Source organism: Fusarium subglutinans (assembly GCF_013396075.1).
Source record: "Fusarium subglutinans strain NRRL 66333 chromosome Unknown NRRL66333_c0000005, whole genome shotgun sequence".
Lineage (NCBI taxonomy): Eukaryota > Fungi > Ascomycota > Sordariomycetes > Hypocreales > Nectriaceae > Fusarium > Fusarium subglutinans.
Window position 1 is genome coordinate 228206 of NW_023502068.1, and position 18043 is coordinate 246248.

Sequence of the window (18043 nt, forward strand, 5' to 3'; positions counted from 1 at the left end):
AGAGTCAGAATTAGAATCAGGGGAGATAGCACGTATGTCCTTGCTGAACGCGAGTCAACGGCTCAAACTGCAGCCCAGCTATCTATAGCACCTAGCTTGATAGAGAACTCCACCACTGTTCCAATCACTATTTGGCAGCTGATGAGTGAGTACAGAGACTATCGCTCATGATAATCTACTGAATGAATAGCCTCAATTGCTATTCTGGCATTCCACTGTAGGTAAGCCACATGCCTGTAGATGACGATGCTGGCTCCCTTCACGTGACTCGTGCTGTCTGCCTTCCACAAGCGTTTAGCTTACCTAGGTTGGCTCTCAGACGTGACCTGACCCGACTTGACCTGGCCTGACCCCATCTGTTCCATGCTAAATTAAACGCGCCTTGTCTCCGGGCCTGAACCTCCACTCTTTGTAACTTCTTATATCGACCTCTGCTCTGCCCTCGCGATGCCCGCCTGTCATGGCTGCCGAGTACGCAAGGTCAAGTGCGATGATGGAAACCCCTGCTCGCCATGTCGCCAGTTTGATGTCCAATGCATCAGATCCACTGCCCCAAGGAAACGCCAGAACCCGAAGCGCGGGCGTCTTGTAGCCCAGGCCAGAGAGGCAAACCTCCAGCACCAACAGCCAAATGCACTCTCGCCAAGCGCTTCTGTGTCTCCCTCGGCAGTTTACTCAACGCCTCATGCGGCTAGTGAGTGGCCGCCAGGGAGCAGCCCTGGTTCAGCGATTTCAGGCCCCTATTCGCCAAACTCTGAGGCATACACCACAGGCTTCTTTCACTCGCTGCTGCCCGAGTTTGAGAAGGTGGTATATCCTTTCAGCCCTGCCATCACGCCTGATGAAATCGTCAGGTCAATATCAATGATGCATCACAACTTCGAGGATGCAGCTCTGATATACGCCTATGCAGCTGTCACAACATTTCTATCACAAACCGCGGACAACTCACATGGTAGTGTAGCGGCGCAAATAAACAACCTGGTATATCATAGTCTCGAAGCACAACACCGTGCTGCCGTTGGCTCCCATGGTCCAGGGCGCGTAGATGAGGTAATGCCTCACAATATCAAGCGCATCGTGACATGCATCTACCTCGAGATATCAACTATGGGACTGCCTCGACTCGACAGAAGTTTCAGCTTCATCCGGGAGGCTATATCACTAATTCAGATCATGGAGGCTCATCAGCGCACATTACCAGATCCTACTCGCACACCATATCCTATGGCCCGATTTCAGCAAGTCTATTGGGAAGCCTACATCCATGAGAGGTTCCTCACCATCGCTGATGGGTACCCTAGTATCATGGGACCTCTACACACCAATCTTTCAGCCCCGGACTCTTCTACACCAGAACATATTCGAGTGGGCTTCAACTGCTTAATAGAACTCTTCCTAACCTTGGATGAGACGTTCCTTGCATGTTGGCAGTCTCAAAGAGGTGCAATCGGCGGGCTGACTGTGCAGTGGATCGAAAGCAAGCAGGTGCAGCTTGATCAAGCTGAGATGAATGCTGCAGCGGCCGAGGCAAAGATGCATTCCGAGGGACACGCAGGTTTCACAGAACTACAGCGTGCGGATCTCTTCATCACTAGACTCTGGCTTCGCACATTGCTCTGGCAATTAGCGCTCTCCCAAGGGCTTCTGCATTCAGGGTCTTCAGATACGACCCACGAAGGCCTATCGTTGCAGTTCCCTGCGTCTCGATTATCAATACAACTCCGCAGCTTGGTTGGGCAGTTGGATAGTATTGTGAGTATAGCAACGCAAGGCAGCGGTATCATACAAAAGCTCTTTGAGATCGCCAGCACAATCGCCGACGTCCTCGCTCTACCGTCAGGGCACAACCAAGCAGAGGATGGATTGCGACCTCATGTCAAGGACTTTCTTTACGTGGTCAACTTTTTGCTAGAGTTGGGGTTGATGAGAGAGAATCAGAAGGATTATCTCCGCGAGAAATATCACATGTTGCAGCCGTCCAATACCGAGGGGAGGATGCCTGCACATTCTGGTGAGCAAGCCGTGGCTTCTTAGAATGATGGTACTGTCTGGATAGTGTCTCAGGACTTGGCCAGGATAGTAAACGATTTGATCCTTCGTAGTATGTGCAGGTTGGCAGAATAGGATTAGCCATGATGAATGATGATTACCAAGCTTTCCCCAGTTTAACATGCCAATTCTGAGAGTATTGGGTTATTCCAGGCTCAGAAACTTCAAGCGCACGACCTCATGTGAAAATCTCAAGAATAAGGCCTTCATCTGCGAACTTTACCTCTTACACGGACAACTTATAAGCTCAAAGATACCAAGGTTGATCGTCCTCCAGTTCCTGCAGATACAAGGGTTTTACATCTTGGCGCCACGGAAGAGTCCCACTCAAGCGACGTAAAATAATCTTTTATCGCAACTCAACCCACGTACCCTAAACCTTGACCACTTTCAATGTCAACCATGCATTTTCTACCAGTCGAGCAAATGATTGACGAGGCATATACTTCTCGTCCTCAAGACGAACCTCAAGCTGATCCTGCAGCTACCAATGATGCTCTAGATGACGTTTTTGGCTCGGGACCTTCATCTCCCACTGATTTTCGTCATGACGATGAGTCAGCACAATCACACCCCTCAGATATTCGCCGTTTGCAAACAGAGCACACAACTGCTGGATACCGCGAGGGCATTGCCGTTTCAAAAGAAAGCAGCATTCAGGCTGGGTTTGACGAGGGTTTCAGTCTTGGCGCAAGCGTTGGGATGAGAGCAGGCCAAATTCTGGGCTTGCTCGAAGGCATCAACGAAGCTGTTCGTGGTCTTAACGAAGCAGACTCTTCCAAGATCGCCGAACTTCTGAAACAAGCACGAGAAGAACTCAGTACACAAGGATTGTTCATACCTGAGTATTGGTCGGAAGATGGTAACTGGAAATACGAAGTCACTACAGCTACAGGGGCCGAAGATGTTGTGTTCTCGGATGTGGCTGATGCACATCCACTTGTGAGGAAATGGACAAAGATTGCGGATGAGCAAGTCGCTGCGTGGAAGATAGATAGGAGCATCTTGGATGATGAGACTGGGGTTAGGTTGGAGAGGGATGAACCACTTGGTTCTGGGGCTGCACCGACGGCAAAGAAGCCGTTAGATTGGTGAACACGGGAGAACTAGGCATTGCAATAGAAGAATACGAAGGGATAAGTGCGTACAGAAAAGATTGAGGTATGTCAGCTGTCTTATTTACGGTTCGCTTGCTAACCATGCCCGACCACAAGATTCTGCCAACACCTGAAGCATGGCGTGTGGGATTTGCATGAGTTGTCAAAAGGCTGACTTGTATTTATTGCCACAAGACGTACCCAAGCGTAGCTCCATGGAGACTTTCTCATGGCGCACGGCATATTTACCAAACCTCGTCTATTGCATTAGCCTCTGCTGATATGGTGCAAGCCATCGTGCCGGAAGTTCATGATCCGCTTATTCTACTGTAGTGATAGTGGGCACGAGGTAGCTGACTAGAAACACGTCTGGCTGTGTATCAATTGAGCTATGTATGTCGGTGATACTGAAGCATTATCTCACAGGGCAGAGTCCCACCACGACTCCAGGAATCCGAGACTCGAAATTTTCTCTTATTCGGACTCTCAATAGCGCAATTATCCACCCAACACAGTGACCAGTCTTGTCGGTGAATCAAGCATCGTGCTACTCCGTGTAGCCTGGTACTTGAGTTGACGTTGTTGCCCATGTTTGCTGACACACCGACAGTTCAACAGCCCATGCTAGGTGTCTCAGACGTAACACGTCGATAATGCCAGGCCCCCGGTAGGTAGTGAGCATCGTAATACTCTTCCTCGGTCGATAAGTTTTTGCAATGCATTGTGACCCTTGTGGCTTGTACTGTATCATACCCCTCCTGACACCGCTCTTCTGGTGCTGTGTTCTCAGGGTGTCAAAGAGCCTATCGCTTGAAGGGGCGGCGATAACGGCTACTTCGGTTCGCTGTGATGCAAAGTAATGATTGTAGCTCGTTGAATTCATAACGATACCACTTCCGAAGCAGATCACCTTTGACCCGAGAGTACCGTATCATGTAGATCCCTCTTCGTCTTGAAGCCTTACTGAACGGGCGCTCAGTGCATCACACCAAAATCTAGTTGACGGCCATGATGACTTATCGTTGACTGCATATCTCAGCCATTGACATATGCCTGAAGGGTTTTGGCCACATCCTCGATTCGCTCATACTTTCCGTAGAGCTCCTTCGTTGTCTCCCAGTCACGACCTTCTCTGCCAAACATCATAAGTTTGACAACCCTTCCGTCGTTATCCATAACAACTCTGCCACTTCGATCGTCAGCCCAAGAGAATCGAATCTGCTTGGCCTCGATATCAGCTATTCCAACCTCGACAATGTCATCAGGCAGGACCGTATCGTCCACCCTGTCGTGCAATCCGAGGCTTCGTCGCAGGTCCGCAGAGACACCAAGTCGGTTGTGATACCGCACGATTTCTCGTCGGAGTGCTCTGACGAAACGATCGAGGTTTTGCTGGTGAGACTTGTCGCTCTCCGGCCGGGGTGCCGGAAGATAACGGGCTGCCAAGCCGGCTATGGGTATCGCAGAAGGCAGAGTGTTTCGGTGGATGCGCAGGTATTTGGAATTGAAGTATGGTCTGTTAAGCATGACATAGTAAGGGAGCAGGAACTGGCTCTTGGACATGACTTCGAAGCGAAGGCCAAGTACATGCCCTCCATCAACTGCGTTGGGATCAGGGTCCTGGACCTTGAACGCAGTGACAGAGCTGCCTATGCGATAAAGACATTGCTGGTTATATGCTTTCTGTTTGTCGGCTTCGCTCAGTAGCTTTGTGCGGGATGGGATATTCCGAGATGATAGAGAATTCTTGGGTGGTTTGAGAAAAGCTTGTGTTGAAGGCGCAGCAAGAATTGTTGATGTTTCGATTTTGAGCGACTTGCGCAAAGCAGCGGCTATTGAATGCATTAGATCATGTGTGATGCGCCATTGTGGACAACAACTGACCTTGCTCTTTAAGCGCTATAATTTCTTGATCAAGAAGTTCGCTATCCGTTGGAGGAGCTGGTTCGGATGACATGATTGTCCAGTGTATATGGGATGAAGAGATGGGGAGCAAAGGTTGCTGATGATGATGTTGTTTTGGTACAGTCTGTCTGTGTCTGTTTACAAACAATTGGTTCCCTGACTACCATTGGCTGAAGCAGCTGTGACTGGGGGCACGATAAGATAAGCGTCATGTCATGTTTCCAAATTTTGACTAGCATCGAATGGAATGCCCATGTGATCTCTAACAACTCAATCCACAGGCCAAACTGATGAATATTCTGGAAGTAATGAATATCTATTAAGAATACCACGTAAAATCCGTGTAATTCTGCGATTCCTACTGCGCCGTCGTTGGAATTTCTGTCAACAATGTCTTGCTTGGTCTCCATCTGTAAGTCATCCTCCAGTCAGTGACAGATCGGACTTGTTCTTATTGGTTGTGACCCCGGAATATCACCAGCAGCCAACCCCTGACGCGCTTCCTCTTCTGGAAAGATGCGAGTTCCGAAGAGTCCTTGGCTTTTGGGGTTTGGGTATGCTAGGTTCACGCAGCGGTTTGTAAGCGTGGCACGCACCTTGTTGGGTTCAGAGCTAGTTCAGGTATTTCAACAGTGTCAAGAATCTTCCGACCGTTATCGTTATGTCCCATTGAGTTATCTCTTACGTAGTCGATATCTGTCGCCACTGAAGCTTTTGAAAAAGGCCAGGTAGGTAACTAGAAGTTTCATCCTGACTTATCCCCATTCGAGATCCTAGATCCATCTTTAGAAAACGGTCCAATCATATTTCACCATTAAAGGCCACGGTAGCGGGAGCCTGCTAGGTTCCCTTTTTTTATACGCCAAACCGTATCCGAAACACAGGACAGCAGTGACCTTCTGTATCTGAGGCCCGCTTCAGATTTACTGGCCTAAGGTACTATACCTACAGTAGCTCAGCACTCCAGGAACTGACAAATACAGGTCTTCCATTTCTTCTTCATTCTTTCAACTACCTTACAGTACATTCTCTCACTCACTCACTACCCAAACATTATTCTTCACTTCTCTTCGAATTCTACTTCTTGGCTTTACACTACTTACGGCCCCCTATCCTTGAAATCCTCCAGTTTATACGTCACGACAAGACATCTCGAACCCACTCGTATCTGACTTTGACGCTTCTGACGCCTCGTCGCATTCGTTCAACCCCCCTTTACATCCTTCCACGGTACTACCACTCCTTTATACTGTACGCGCCGTAGTCTCGACTCTCCGTTACCCTTGGACCCTATGACCGCCAGGGCTCGACGACCTCAAAACAAACCCGCCCGGCCGCCCCTGACGATCAAGACAGAAGCAGAGGATGCGAATGGAAACGGTCATCTCAACGGCAACGGCAAAATGAGCAGCGGAGTAGAGATGCGCCGCAAGGCGGCTAACCCAGACGCCGATAACGTTGCTGCCAACTTCATCAAGAGCGAGTCCTTTTCCCTCGACGACCCGATTCCAAAGACCCCTTCTCTTAACAACCATGGCTTCTTCGATCTTCCCCGACAAGACCAGAGGAACTTTCTCCTCTTGGTGCTTCTATACTTCTTGCAGGGCATCCCCATGGGCTTGGCCACAGGCTCTGTGCCTTTTTTGCTGAAGAACCATATGTCGTACAGCGAAATTGGTATTTTTAGTCTTGCTTCATACCCTTACTCTCTGAAGCTCTTCTGGAGTCCTTTCGTGGACGCTGTTTGGAGCCCCAAGATTGGACGGCGTAAGACATGGATCGTTCCGATCCAGTTCCTCTCTGGCTTCGGTATGCTCTGGTTAGGATCTCACATGGAAGACATGATGGCCTCCGCTGGTAAGCCTGGCGGCATGACAGCGTTCTCATTCATGCTTTGGTGGTTCTTTCTCGTCCTCATGTGCGCCACCCAGGATATCGCTGTGGACGGCTGGGCGCTCACTCTCCTGACGCCTGGAAACGTATCATACGCTTCAACTGCGCAGACTGTCGGCCTTACTGCTGGTCACTTTATGTCATACACTGTTTTCCTTGCCTTCAATGCTGCCGACTTTGCCAACAAGTGGTTCAGGGCAGTTCCTTCAGATGAAGGCCTTCTCTCATTAGGGGGATATCTCAAGTTCTGGGGTTGGTCATACATCATTGTCACCGTCGGACTCGGCCTTTTGAAGAAGGAAGACAAGTCGCAGAACGAAGATGGTGTCTGGGATGTGTACCGCATCATGTGGGGTATCCTCAAGCTCAAGAACGTCCAGACCATTATCATTGTTCATCTGATTGCCAAGATTGGCTTCCAGGCTAACGACGGCGTTACAAACTTGAAGCTCCTTGACAAGGGCTTTGGCAAGGACAACATGGCGCTGACGGTTCTCATCGACTTCCCATTCGAGATTGGTCTGGGGTACTATGCTGGAATGTGGTCGCAAAAGTATACCCCGATGCGCCTTTGGTGCTGGGGATTTGTGGGCAGACTTGTTGCTGCTCTCTCCGCCCAACTCGTCGTCGCTATTTTCCCCGATGAAGGAGTTACATCATGGTATCTGTTGGTGGTTATCGCCGAACACCTTTTCTCAACATTCACAAACACAATCATGTTTGTCGCTGTCTCTGCTTTCCATGCCCGAGTGTCTGACCCCGTCATTGGCGGCACTTACATGACTCTCCTTGCAACGTAAGTAATACCGGACTCAATTATCGCGGCTACGAAGCTAACAATCTGCAGTGTCTGTAATCTGGGCGGCACATTCCCCAGGTATTTCGTACTCCGGCTCGTTGACAGCTTCACTGTGGCTACGTGCGAGCCTGGCAAGCCAGATGCCACGACAATCAAGGGCACACTTATCAAAGATGCATTCTCATGCGCTGTACAGTCTGAGAAGGAGAGATGCGAGGCCGGCGGCGGAACATGCCACATGATCCACGACGGATACTATACAGTGAACATATTATGTGTCCTGTTTGGCGCTGCAACTTTCTTCTGGTACATCAAGCCAAAGGTGTTACATCTCCAGGGTCTGCCTCTGCGGGCATGGAGATTAGGACCGGGAAACGAGAACAAGCGATAAATCAAGAGGAGGAAGAAATCTAATGCTAATTTGGCAATGTACAAGTAGTAGATTGAGGAGTATGCGCTGCAGCGCTTGATACCCGCGGATATATAGCACAATATACTTAGATGGTTGCTCATTCACCAGATGGTAGCCCGGGTCGGTCAAGTCAAATACACTTTGTTTAGTTATTACGTCGCATTTGTAATGCTTAGGTTCGTCTATATATTAATGGAGAGCCTCAAATGCCGACAAGCCCCAATACACACCAGACGCCACGCAATTTCGATGTATTATCCCAGTTTGCTATGCACATAGCTGCCGAACCCTACCACAGATTCCAAACTCATGATCCCATGCTCATTATGTCCGTGACCAGTTGCGGAAGAACAAAAGCACGACGCAAGCATAGGCAAAGATAGCGGACATGAATAACACAAACAAGACTCCGAAGAACAAGCAGTCGAGGCATGCATCGCCCCATGTCTCCCCGGTGTCTTCCTCGCATGGCCTGTGCTCCTCTGCAGTTGAACAATCGTAACGGTCATTCGAGTATGGACTGCATCTGTAGGGATGTCGAGTGATAGGTTGCAGCGTATCAAATGGCCCTGCGGCATCAAACTTTGGTGATCTGGCAGTGTGTGGGAGAAGGGGAATGCGCTCTAGCGGACGCATATATAGAACGGAACTGTCGCTGCCACTTGAAGACACTGAACCGGACCGAGTCGATGATGAGCTGCTTCCATAGGGAGGTCCTTCAAGTTGATTTGCCAACTCAATGTCTAGAGTTCTGGGAAAGACTCTTCGAATTCGCGCCGGAGTACGATATTCTGAGGTTGGTGATGCGCCGCCCTCAGACAGGAGCATTTCAAAGCTTGAAGATAGAGGTGCCCAAGATTCCCGAGAAGGAGGTTCAAGGATATTAACCGAAGGACGCTCGATCTTTGGGACATGACGCAGGCGAAACCTCTGTTGGAGGAAATCTTCCGCCCCAGGCTGCTTGCTGTTTCCTATCAGAGCGCCGAACTCTGCGTAGATCTCTGCCTGTAACTCTGCAGTGCTAGGACCCGGTGGTGATGTATAAACATAAGTGAGATAGCCTTCGCCTTCGTCGAAGTTGGGGACTAGACTGAGATCGATGGGCTCAGGCCTGTTGTCGCGAGGACGCTGCGAGAAGAGCAGGGGACGGTATGGCTGGGTCCCAGAACGGAGGGGAAGAGGTTCGTAGTAGTGCTCGCGGCCGCCGGCATAACTCGGATTTGCGATAGAAGGACTGAACGGCTTCCGGAGAGTATGGGGAAGAAGCTGTCGGAGCATGTTGGAATTCGGATAGTTGTGATAGGAGGTAGCGGCCGTCAGTAGACAAATCCTACAAGTAAACAACAACTACAGCTCTGTTGTCAAAGTTGTCGATGTGAAGGAAACGCCGAGACGATTTGTTGTGGTGAGAGGCTGAAGATTCTTATACAAGCCCGGTTTGGTGAAGAACGGGAACAACGGGAGTGTGAGCGGGCTGGGTTTTGAACAAAGGGCTTGAACGTGAAGATGGTGTGGTGAATGTTGCTTTTTGTTCAATAGATGGTCTATTGCCCTTTGAGCATCACGTTAAAAGATCAAGCATATCCCATGAATGTGAAACTAGTTCAGTTGTGAAGATGATTTATGCGTGAACGTATCGTAGAAATGTGAATGTGGTTGATGTTCTTTGATGAAAGAAGGGCCTGGTTCACCTGGACAAGTTAGGATGCTAAACTGATAAATCATTTCAAGGCAGGTAGCAAGTCTCTGTCCTGCCCAAAACACTCGTAATTCACTTGCACAGGTTTATATAAGATTACTAGGCTGATTCTCATTTTTTGACTACTTATATAACGTCAGAATCCAGCACATGTTGCCCCGAAAGACCTGAACCCAATCCAAATTCCTTGAAGGATGAGTGACGAGTTGAATCGCCAGTGCCAGAATTCCACCAAGCAAAGTAGTGCCAGAGACTCTAAGTTTACAGAAGTTTTTGACGAGCCCATTCCGTCTGAACTTCTTAAGCATCCCTTTTCTCAACCCCCTTTCTCAACCATCTCCTTCAGCTTCCATCAAGATTGTTTACAAATGAACTCGAGACCTACCTCTCGGGGAGATACTCCTAGCGCGTCAGGGTCTCGCCCTGGTTCGAAGGCTGGGAGTCTGCTTCGCACAGAGACCATTGATTCGAGAATCGAGAGCCCAGCAGGTATGTTTGGCTCTCCCGACGACTATAGACTGCCTGATATCTCCGAGACTCGCTCGACTGATACTGGCTATTTTAGTCCAGATCCTAGACTCTCAGGAGAACAATCGATCCAGCCGTCCCAGAGCCCTGAGCGAAATATGGAAGCCCAGGAAGCTCGTCCTGTGTCTTCCCCGCAAGCAGTAAACCAAAGTCTCAGAGAGCTCGTCGATTCGAGAATTGTCAGTCCAGCGGGTATGTTCGGTGGCCCTGCAGACCTACAGCTGTTCAGTATCAAGGAGTTTCGCTCACCGATCGCAGGTTATTTTTCACGAGATTTCAACCTCCAAGGACCGCAGTTCCTAGAGAAGGTTCATGATCAGCGCGAAAAAATGGACGACGTTAAAGCTCGATACGAAGATCTTTGGCTTTCAACCCAGCTATTTTGGGATCTTATGCTTCGAATGCAGCCTAACTGTGTCACTTCTGATATCGGAGTTCTGAGAACTGCAGTTGACCTTATGCTTGATGTTGTTGTCGGTCGCATGCTTCCCCAGCTTCGACCAGAGTATCACCCAATCCTCGCAGAGAGCCACCTACAAGCACTCAGTCGTCGTCTTCGTGCTCTGGAACTTCGTCTTCGAACCGATATGGGGACGTGTGGCAAGTCACCCAAGATGCTTTGCGGGTGTGTAGTTCCCGTAAAGCGCCCCAATAACAAGGACAAGCTTTGGACACGTCACTTGATTATTAGAAAGGACGAAAAGGGACGCCCTGAGGATCGAGGGCTCAAATTTCGAGATCTGGCTGGTCTTCTCCGCCTTGAAGACTTCCTCTCGCATGTCTACAATGAATTTAAACCTCAACTGAGCCCAGGAAGTCCAGCGGCAAACTGCGGAATTATTCACACAGCTATTGCGCTCATGGACGATGATGTCAAGAGGTTTATCCCCAAAAAGGACTATAACACGGCTGATGAGCTTAAAGCAGAGTGGGTTTATGTCCTTTGTCATGGGAATTTTCGCTCCTCCATCGCCCTTGAAGTCATGGGTATCGTCAATGATGCTGTGGCTTTTAGCGAAAAAGATGGAACTCAAGCACATCGGGAGGAATGCGACCTCTGGGCCCCCAAGACGGTCCCTGAGCCACTCACCACGAGTGCGCGTTTCAAAAAACTGACAACGTTCCGGCCTGATCAGAACCGGGGAACGAGTCCTCTTCATCCTTCATATTGGAAACGGGACTCTTAGGGTTCGGAGGACTCTTCTATGAGTCGTGGCCGCCAAGGTTTAGAGGATTGAATGGTTCTTTTGTGTAGAATAGAAATACGGCGGTTGTTGAGGTATGCTTTACTTGATCAGGTCTAGACATGGATAGGATCGGTGTTTAAGGGGCGTAGACTTGCCCATCGATACCTGGTAAGATAAATTGACATGAAATTGGGCCTCAAAATGTAAAAGATTAGGAAACAAATGACAACAAAGACACTGAAAACGCCTCCCAATATTCTGTTCTGCCGTGACCGCATCATGATACCCGTCAAAACTCTCATATGGTTTAGGCGTCACTCACGCCCAATACCGTATCCCGAACAACGCCTCCATATTCCCATCTGTGATCCCATCATTACTCATAGTCGAAACACATCGCTCAACTTCTTGTCCCAGTTACCTTGATCGCATAGTTTTCTCATTACATCCGACAAGTCGTCGCAGTGTCGTTCAACTTCCATATCGTTCATTTGCGCCGTGTCCCAAGAAGCAATAAAATACAGGTTGATTGAATCAATCATAAACGCGTTCCAGAAAAAGCCACTATCCAATATGTTAGTTGTAGTTCCACGAGCAGAGAGGCTTGGGCTTACCAGTCAGGCCAGTCATAGCGAGCAATGGGCTCGAGAGAAGTGAAATTGGATTGAGGTCCCTTTGCAAGACTCATGGCCAGGGAAACATCCCAGACGAAAGACTGTCTGAATGATGCATCGACTGCAGCTGGCCCTTCATCACTGAGGTTTTGAATAACCTTGTTCCAGGGAACATGTTCGTGTTCCTTTGTCTCTTCACTCTCAGCCAGCAAGCGCTGAAGGAACTCGAGCACAGTCTCGTCATGGGCGACTTCAGTCATGTTCAGAACCCATTGAACGGTAGGACCATCAATACTCATTGCTGGCGGAAGAAGCTTGTCCATCCACTTCGGAGTGAAAGGCCAAGAGCGTCCACTCTCCCAGACGTTGAGTAGTGCGTGAGATGAACCAGTCTGGAGAACATTGAACAGTACTATGGCGCTTTTGGTGAAAAGTGACGGATGAATGTTGTATTCATCCTGTAGTTTTGCGAGACCTGACAATGCAAGGACTCGACCAGAACGTGGGTATTGAAACTCGTGTGCGCGAGTATCCCATTTACCATTCCAGACCTTTTCACGAACCTGGCGACGCTCCTTTGTATGCGGAGAGCCTTCGTCATTGGCAATCAACAGGCCAGGGGCTTTCTGAGGTGGCCACAAGGCGCTGCTGAAGCGAGAGATGCCGCGAAGTCTGCGTGTATGAAATGCGATGTTCTTTCGCGCAGGCTCGCTGTCTTCATACTGCGTGAAAAGGTCGGAGAATAGTCGAAATGGAGTCAAGGCTGGGATATTGGTGTTAATGTCTTGAATCCAGTGATCGAGCTCGTGATACCATTGAGTGATGGAAAGCGCGTCAATAACAGAGTGATTGAACGTGAAACTCAGAAACAGCTGACCATCCGACATGGTTCTTACAACATCAGTTTGAAACATAAAAGGCGACGAATGAGCCAGGGGAGAATCATCTCTGAAGATGTTCCACGCATCATGCTCAGAGTCGACCTCGACCTCGTGAACAAGCTGATCGAGTAGTGCGGAACTGGTTACAAGAACAGCGTGGAACGGAACACGATTAGAGGCAGGGAACACAATCGTCCTGAGAATCGGTCTCGAGTCCAGTGCCTTTTGCAGGGCGCGCAGAATCTGATGCTGCGCAACGTTGCAGACGCGAAACACCATGCGGTTGTGGTAGGACTGCGGCCGTGACCCAATCGCCGTCCGATGGAGCGAGTGTCTGATCGGTAGCACGTCTTCGATGTCGGAAGGGGAGAAGCCTGCACGTACTACCGCTCGTTTGGCAAAGAAGAACGTGTCCTTCTCTTCGGCTGGGGTACTCGTAAACACAGAGCTGGAGCTGGGGTTGGAGGTTCGAGCTTGTTGCTTGGCCGAGGGCGGATTATACTTGGGGACTTCTGGGCTAATGACCAGACGAGCTTGTTGCAGTTTCCGAGATAACAGAAGGTGCGCTTGCTTCTCGATCGTATCGTTCTCGACAAAGTCTTGCAGGTAGAGCCTTTGGCCACAAATACGAAGAACATGATCACAGTAACGCAGCAAAGTAATGCTGTCGGCGAGATACTTGAGACTCTCTGTTACCGAGGGCCGAGTACCAGTGAGTTGCTCACAGATGTCAAGCAACTTGTCGACAAAAGGTGGTGTCGATGCTCCGTTGCTGAGTTGAGCCTTGGTTGTGCTGTTCGCCTGTCGATGCTCCAACACCCGCGCTTTGAGCTGTTGCTTCTTGACTTTGCCGAGAGCTGTCAGTGGAAACGTCTCTAGTCCGAGCTCTTGTAGGGTGTAAACGCTGTCGAGGGCATAGCGTTGGTCGGCCTTCCTTGCTTTTTCCATGACTTGCGCTTTAGTCATGTCTTGGGGTAAAACGACGATGGCAACGGGGACTTGGCCAGCAAGATCGTCTGGCAGTCCGATGACTTGAACCTGCGGGAGAGTTAGTCGCAGGGAATGCATGGATTTATGTTCAACCTACCTGCAAGCCATCGAGCTGCTGCAGTTCCCGCTCGATGTTGATAGGGTAAATGTTCTCTCCGCCACGAATAATCAAATCCTTATACCGGCCAAGGATATACACGACGCCCTTTTCGTCGATCCTGGCCTGGTCTCCAGTGGCTAACCAGTTGCCCGTTTCATCAGTGTACATGGACCCATCAGCACCCCTGTTGAAATATTTCGTAATGACAGATGTCCCGCCAATGTGCAATTCTCCGATCTCCGATCGAGGTAGTATTTCCCGTGTTTCGGGCCGGCAGATCCTCACTGCCGCTCCTGGAAGAACCTTGCCAACACCAGGATGCCAGCCGTCTACCAGATCAGGGTCATATCGCTGCCAGGTGATGATGGGAGCGCCCTCGCTCATACCAAAGACTTGAATGGCCATCTGGGCTCCCAAACCTTCGCGGCAGAGTCGAATGTCTTCAGCGCCGATGGACGTACCGCCGATGGTGACAATACGAAGATCGAGTTGATTTGCACTGGGAAAGCTAGGATGTGCCATGAGGACTTTGACGAGGGTGGGAGTGGCTGACATGATGGAACACTGCTCTTGCACAAGGGCCTTGAGAGTGGCATCCACGTTGAAAGACTTGGAGGGAAACACAGCAGTGCCACTCCAGCGCCATGCACGAAGAGCGTTGTTGATGGCGAAGACGTGCGAGACGGGCGTGTGGATAAGCCATCTCAAAGGCCCCATGGCGTTGACTTCGGGGTCAAAGTCGCAGCACTGAGAGATGAGATTGCGGTTCGTGTGCCAACATCCTTTGGGCTCGCCCGTTGTGCCGCTTGTAAAGATGATCAGTGCTGGGTCTTGGTCTTGGTTGTAGTTAACACTATCTGTGATCGCGTGTGTCGAGTCTAGTTGCTCTGTAGGCTTCAGAAGATCGGACAGCTTGATCCAGCCGTCGAGGTCGCTCTCTGTACACAGTATACATATACTGGACTGTACAGTCTGGGCGTCAGAAAGGTCGAGAGCCTTTGCGCCTTCTGCATCTTGTGTTACCAACACCTGTGGCTTGACGGATAGTATCGTCTTCTTTGCATCGAGAGGAACGGTTGCATCAAGAGGCACAAAAGCCATGCGAATCTTGGCCGCTGCCCAGAAGAAGAGACCCCATTCAGCACAGTTGCCAAGAACAACGGCTAGTCGCATACCCTCTCGACAACCCAACCTTTCTAGGGATTCGGCGAGTCGTTCTGCTTTGTCTCTCAGCTGCGAATAGCTCCATCTTAGGTATGGCTCGTTAGTGCCAGTGGGTGCTTGGTGTTGGTCGTTGGACAAGTGATTGTGTGGCTGCCAAAGCGAGACAATGGCATCTGCTTCTGGGCTCAAATGGGCAGCATCTTGGAAAAGATCCCAGAGCGTAAGATGCAAGTCGAGAACAGGATGACCAAATACCTCGGAAAGAGCAGACTCGTCGTTTGAGGCGTTGATCGAGTTACCATCCTGTGAGACAACTGGCTCCATAGTGTGGGTGGGCCAAGAGGTGTAGGTAGGTGTTTAGGTGAAGAAAAAGCAAAGCGTGGGAAAGGTAAGGCAGGGGAAGAGAAGGGGAAGAGAAGGCAGGAGAAAAAAAGAGGCTGAATCAAAAAACGAATATTGAACACGCATGTAAGTGGTACAGAGACCAACAAGAGATGATCAGCATACTCTAGGTAGCTAGAGTAAAGGGCCATGAAGGGAATATTGCAGGGTTAAATACGATCCCTAGAAACTTACCTGCTGAAAACCAAAAGCAGACGGTTCTCAGAGTGTACAGCATCTACCCAATTCGACACTAAGGGCCAACACTACTAACTCACTAGGCACCACCAACACTGCACTACGAGACGGGCTTGACTCGTTAACCATGTAAGATCATTTGAAAAGAGTTCAATGCAACCTCAACATAGGTACAGTACCTACATACAACAAACCACAGCAGAAAATAGAAGGATCCGACAGCTTGGTCCGCCCGAACCCGGCTGACACTGTACACGTCGGAGAGTGCTCATAACAGTAGCACAGATGGCGCTCGGTCCAATCACTGTCTCGGTTTTACAGCCACTCGCCCTGTGAGCCAACGACGGAACCGCATGTATTATCGTCTGGGAGCACGGCATCAGCTCTCCCGGGGTCTTGCTTCTGCTCTGTTATGCTGCTGCTGTTGTTGTCTTTGTCCATGGCCTCTCAGGTTGCAGGATCTTTGAGCACGGGGCGTGGGCGTGTGCGTGCTTGTACAAGTACGAACTTAGACATTATATCTGAGACAATAGCACTAATCCGGACGTTTGAGAAACAGGATGATCGCCGCAATCTGCCGTGAGGCGGCTTCTGCCTTGTTGTCAGCCGGAACATCAATTCTTCACGTTTCCAATTGTTTCAATCTGATATTGACATATCGCGAATCCTGACTCTTATCAGACCCAAATCCTGGGGCCGCCCGGCTTCTCCATGTTAATTTCCACCTGGTATGCACCCATGCCCTTGTGAACCTTCAGCACTGACAAGTGACCTTTAAAGCCTCACTCTTTTCAGGGGAGACCCTAGGAGGAAAACGGTCAACCTCCGAGTGTCCCGTCCCGAGCCGCCTTCGCCTCGCCTAAAAAGATATTTATGACAATGACATGCAGTAGGTAGTTAAACACGACGGCATTCTCCACAAGCCAGACTAAAACATTGCGGGTTACTAGCGGCAGTCAAGACGAGATCCAGTCCTCAAACCAAGACATTGATGGGCGAGACATATCAAGACAGAGGATGTTACTATTCTGTAACCTCCAGTGCAGTCGTGACTCCGTTGGAAGTAGTTTCTTTTCTGTGGTCTCTGGTGGTTTGATCCATCTCTTCAACCACGTAAATACAGAATTAGGCAGATCTTTGGGTTCCAAGGCCCCAAAAGCCTCAATCTGCATATCAGAATGGATAGTATTTACTGTGCCGAGGTATTCGGGCCTAAATCTTGGAGTGTATCTTGACATGGCACGACTTCTGCAAAGCTCCTGTAAATTGTCAATGTCTCATGGTGAGATACATTACGCTGTCTCGGTCTGTGCCGCATCTGAAATCTTGCCTTGCCTAAGTGTGTTCATGCTTCGTGCTCATGCTCATCCCCATGCTCATGCTCATGCACCGCTGTCAGTTCCCGGGTTCCTCTCATACCCCTGACCAAGATAGAACCCGTCATCACTCGTGTCACCAGTGGCGCTGACCTCTTAGGACGGAGAAAGCAATATCCTCAGCTGATGATATCAACCGGCCAAGGAATTATTAGCACAGCCGGTGTGTGGGTTGCTCTCCTGATACAAGCCTGAGTGTCCTATCCCCTCTTCGATCTACGCCAGGCCCCGAAGCTACTTGGAGGATAACGATCAATGAGTAAAGATCCATGATTCGGACTTCTTGTTTCTCCGTCGCACTGCAGGTGGTATTGTTAGTGACAGCGACAGCAGACAGCACACGTCTGTCTGTTGTGGGGGCAGCGTATACTAGGGATCCTATTCTAAGCCTTGCCCTAAACAGAAGGCTTGATTGGAGAGCCAACAGCTCCAATAAACGCTCATAGAGTGTATATCATCGTAATGAACAGGTTCTAGGGTTGCTACGAGCTCTGTTTTGGGAATAATGGGATTATATCGTGGCGCCTGGGACTGCACGACGAGGAGCAGCCCAACCAAAAGAGCACGATGCGATACAATACATTACAAGGCAATGCCCGGGAAGCGATCCGCATGGTCAACCTCAATAAAAGGGGGCGTACGCTTTGTATGTCCCTTTGCTCCTTGTGCTCTAGATCTGGGACATTGATCCAAAAGTTCGGGGATAATTTGAGGGCTTTTACTTGGTTCCTTTGCTGTACTTTTACCTCTCGGTTCCCCCTTTGGAC

General features: G+C 49.7%; 7 protein-coding genes across 7 annotated transcripts; 4 read left to right on the top strand and 3 right to left on the bottom strand.

Annotated features, from left to right (window-relative positions):
• Positions 1 to 447: 447 nt before the first annotated feature.
• Positions 448 to 2037, top strand: FSUBG_1117 (transcription activator; the record flags this gene model as incomplete). Its single annotated transcript, XM_036675823.1, has 1 exon — positions 448 to 2037. The coding sequence occupies one exon, from the start codon at positions 448 to 450 to the stop codon at positions 2035 to 2037; it is 1590 nt and encodes a 529-aa protein (XP_036543285.1).
• A 417-nt stretch (positions 2038 to 2454) lies between these two features.
• Positions 2455 to 3147, top strand: FSUBG_1118 (abc1 containing protein; the record flags this gene model as incomplete). Its single annotated transcript, XM_036675834.1, has 1 exon — positions 2455 to 3147. One exon carries the CDS (start codon positions 2455 to 2457, stop codon positions 3145 to 3147), a length of 693 nt encoding a protein of 230 aa, XP_036543286.1.
• A 1037-nt stretch (positions 3148 to 4184) lies between these two features.
• On the bottom strand, positions 4185 to 5106 carry FSUBG_1119 (uncharacterized protein; the record flags this gene model as incomplete). Its single annotated transcript, XM_036675845.1, has 2 exons — positions 4185 to 4981; positions 5034 to 5106. 2 exons carry the CDS (start codon positions 5104 to 5106, stop codon positions 4185 to 4187), a joined length of 870 nt encoding a protein of 289 aa, XP_036543287.1.
• A 1240-nt stretch (positions 5107 to 6346) lies between these two features.
• FSUBG_1120 (acetyl transporter) lies at positions 6347 to 8137 on the top strand (the record flags this gene model as incomplete). Its single annotated transcript, XM_036675857.1, has 2 exons — positions 6347 to 7743; positions 7795 to 8137. The coding sequence occupies 2 exons, from the start codon at positions 6347 to 6349 to the stop codon at positions 8135 to 8137; spliced, it is 1740 nt and encodes a 579-aa protein (XP_036543288.1).
• A 345-nt stretch (positions 8138 to 8482) lies between these two features.
• On the bottom strand, positions 8483 to 9436 carry FSUBG_1121 (uncharacterized protein; the record flags this gene model as incomplete). The annotated part of the gene is made up of 1 exon (XM_036675868.1): positions 8483 to 9436. The coding sequence occupies one exon, from the start codon at positions 9434 to 9436 to the stop codon at positions 8483 to 8485; it is 954 nt and encodes a 317-aa protein (XP_036543289.1).
• Positions 9437 to 10225: 789 nt separating this feature from the next.
• FSUBG_1122 (uncharacterized protein) lies at positions 10226 to 11572 on the top strand (the record flags this gene model as incomplete). The annotated part of the gene is made up of 1 exon (XM_036675879.1): positions 10226 to 11572. One exon carries the CDS (start codon positions 10226 to 10228, stop codon positions 11570 to 11572), a length of 1347 nt encoding a protein of 448 aa, XP_036543290.1.
• Positions 11573 to 11952: 380 nt separating this feature from the next.
• FSUBG_1123 (long-chain-fatty-acid ligase) lies at positions 11953 to 15645 on the bottom strand (the record flags this gene model as incomplete). The annotated part of the gene is made up of 3 exons (XM_036675890.1): positions 11953 to 12136; positions 12187 to 14105; positions 14155 to 15645. The coding sequence occupies 3 exons, from the start codon at positions 15643 to 15645 to the stop codon at positions 11953 to 11955; spliced, it is 3594 nt and encodes a 1197-aa protein (XP_036543291.1).
• Between the last annotated feature and the right edge of the window lie 2398 nt (positions 15646 to 18043).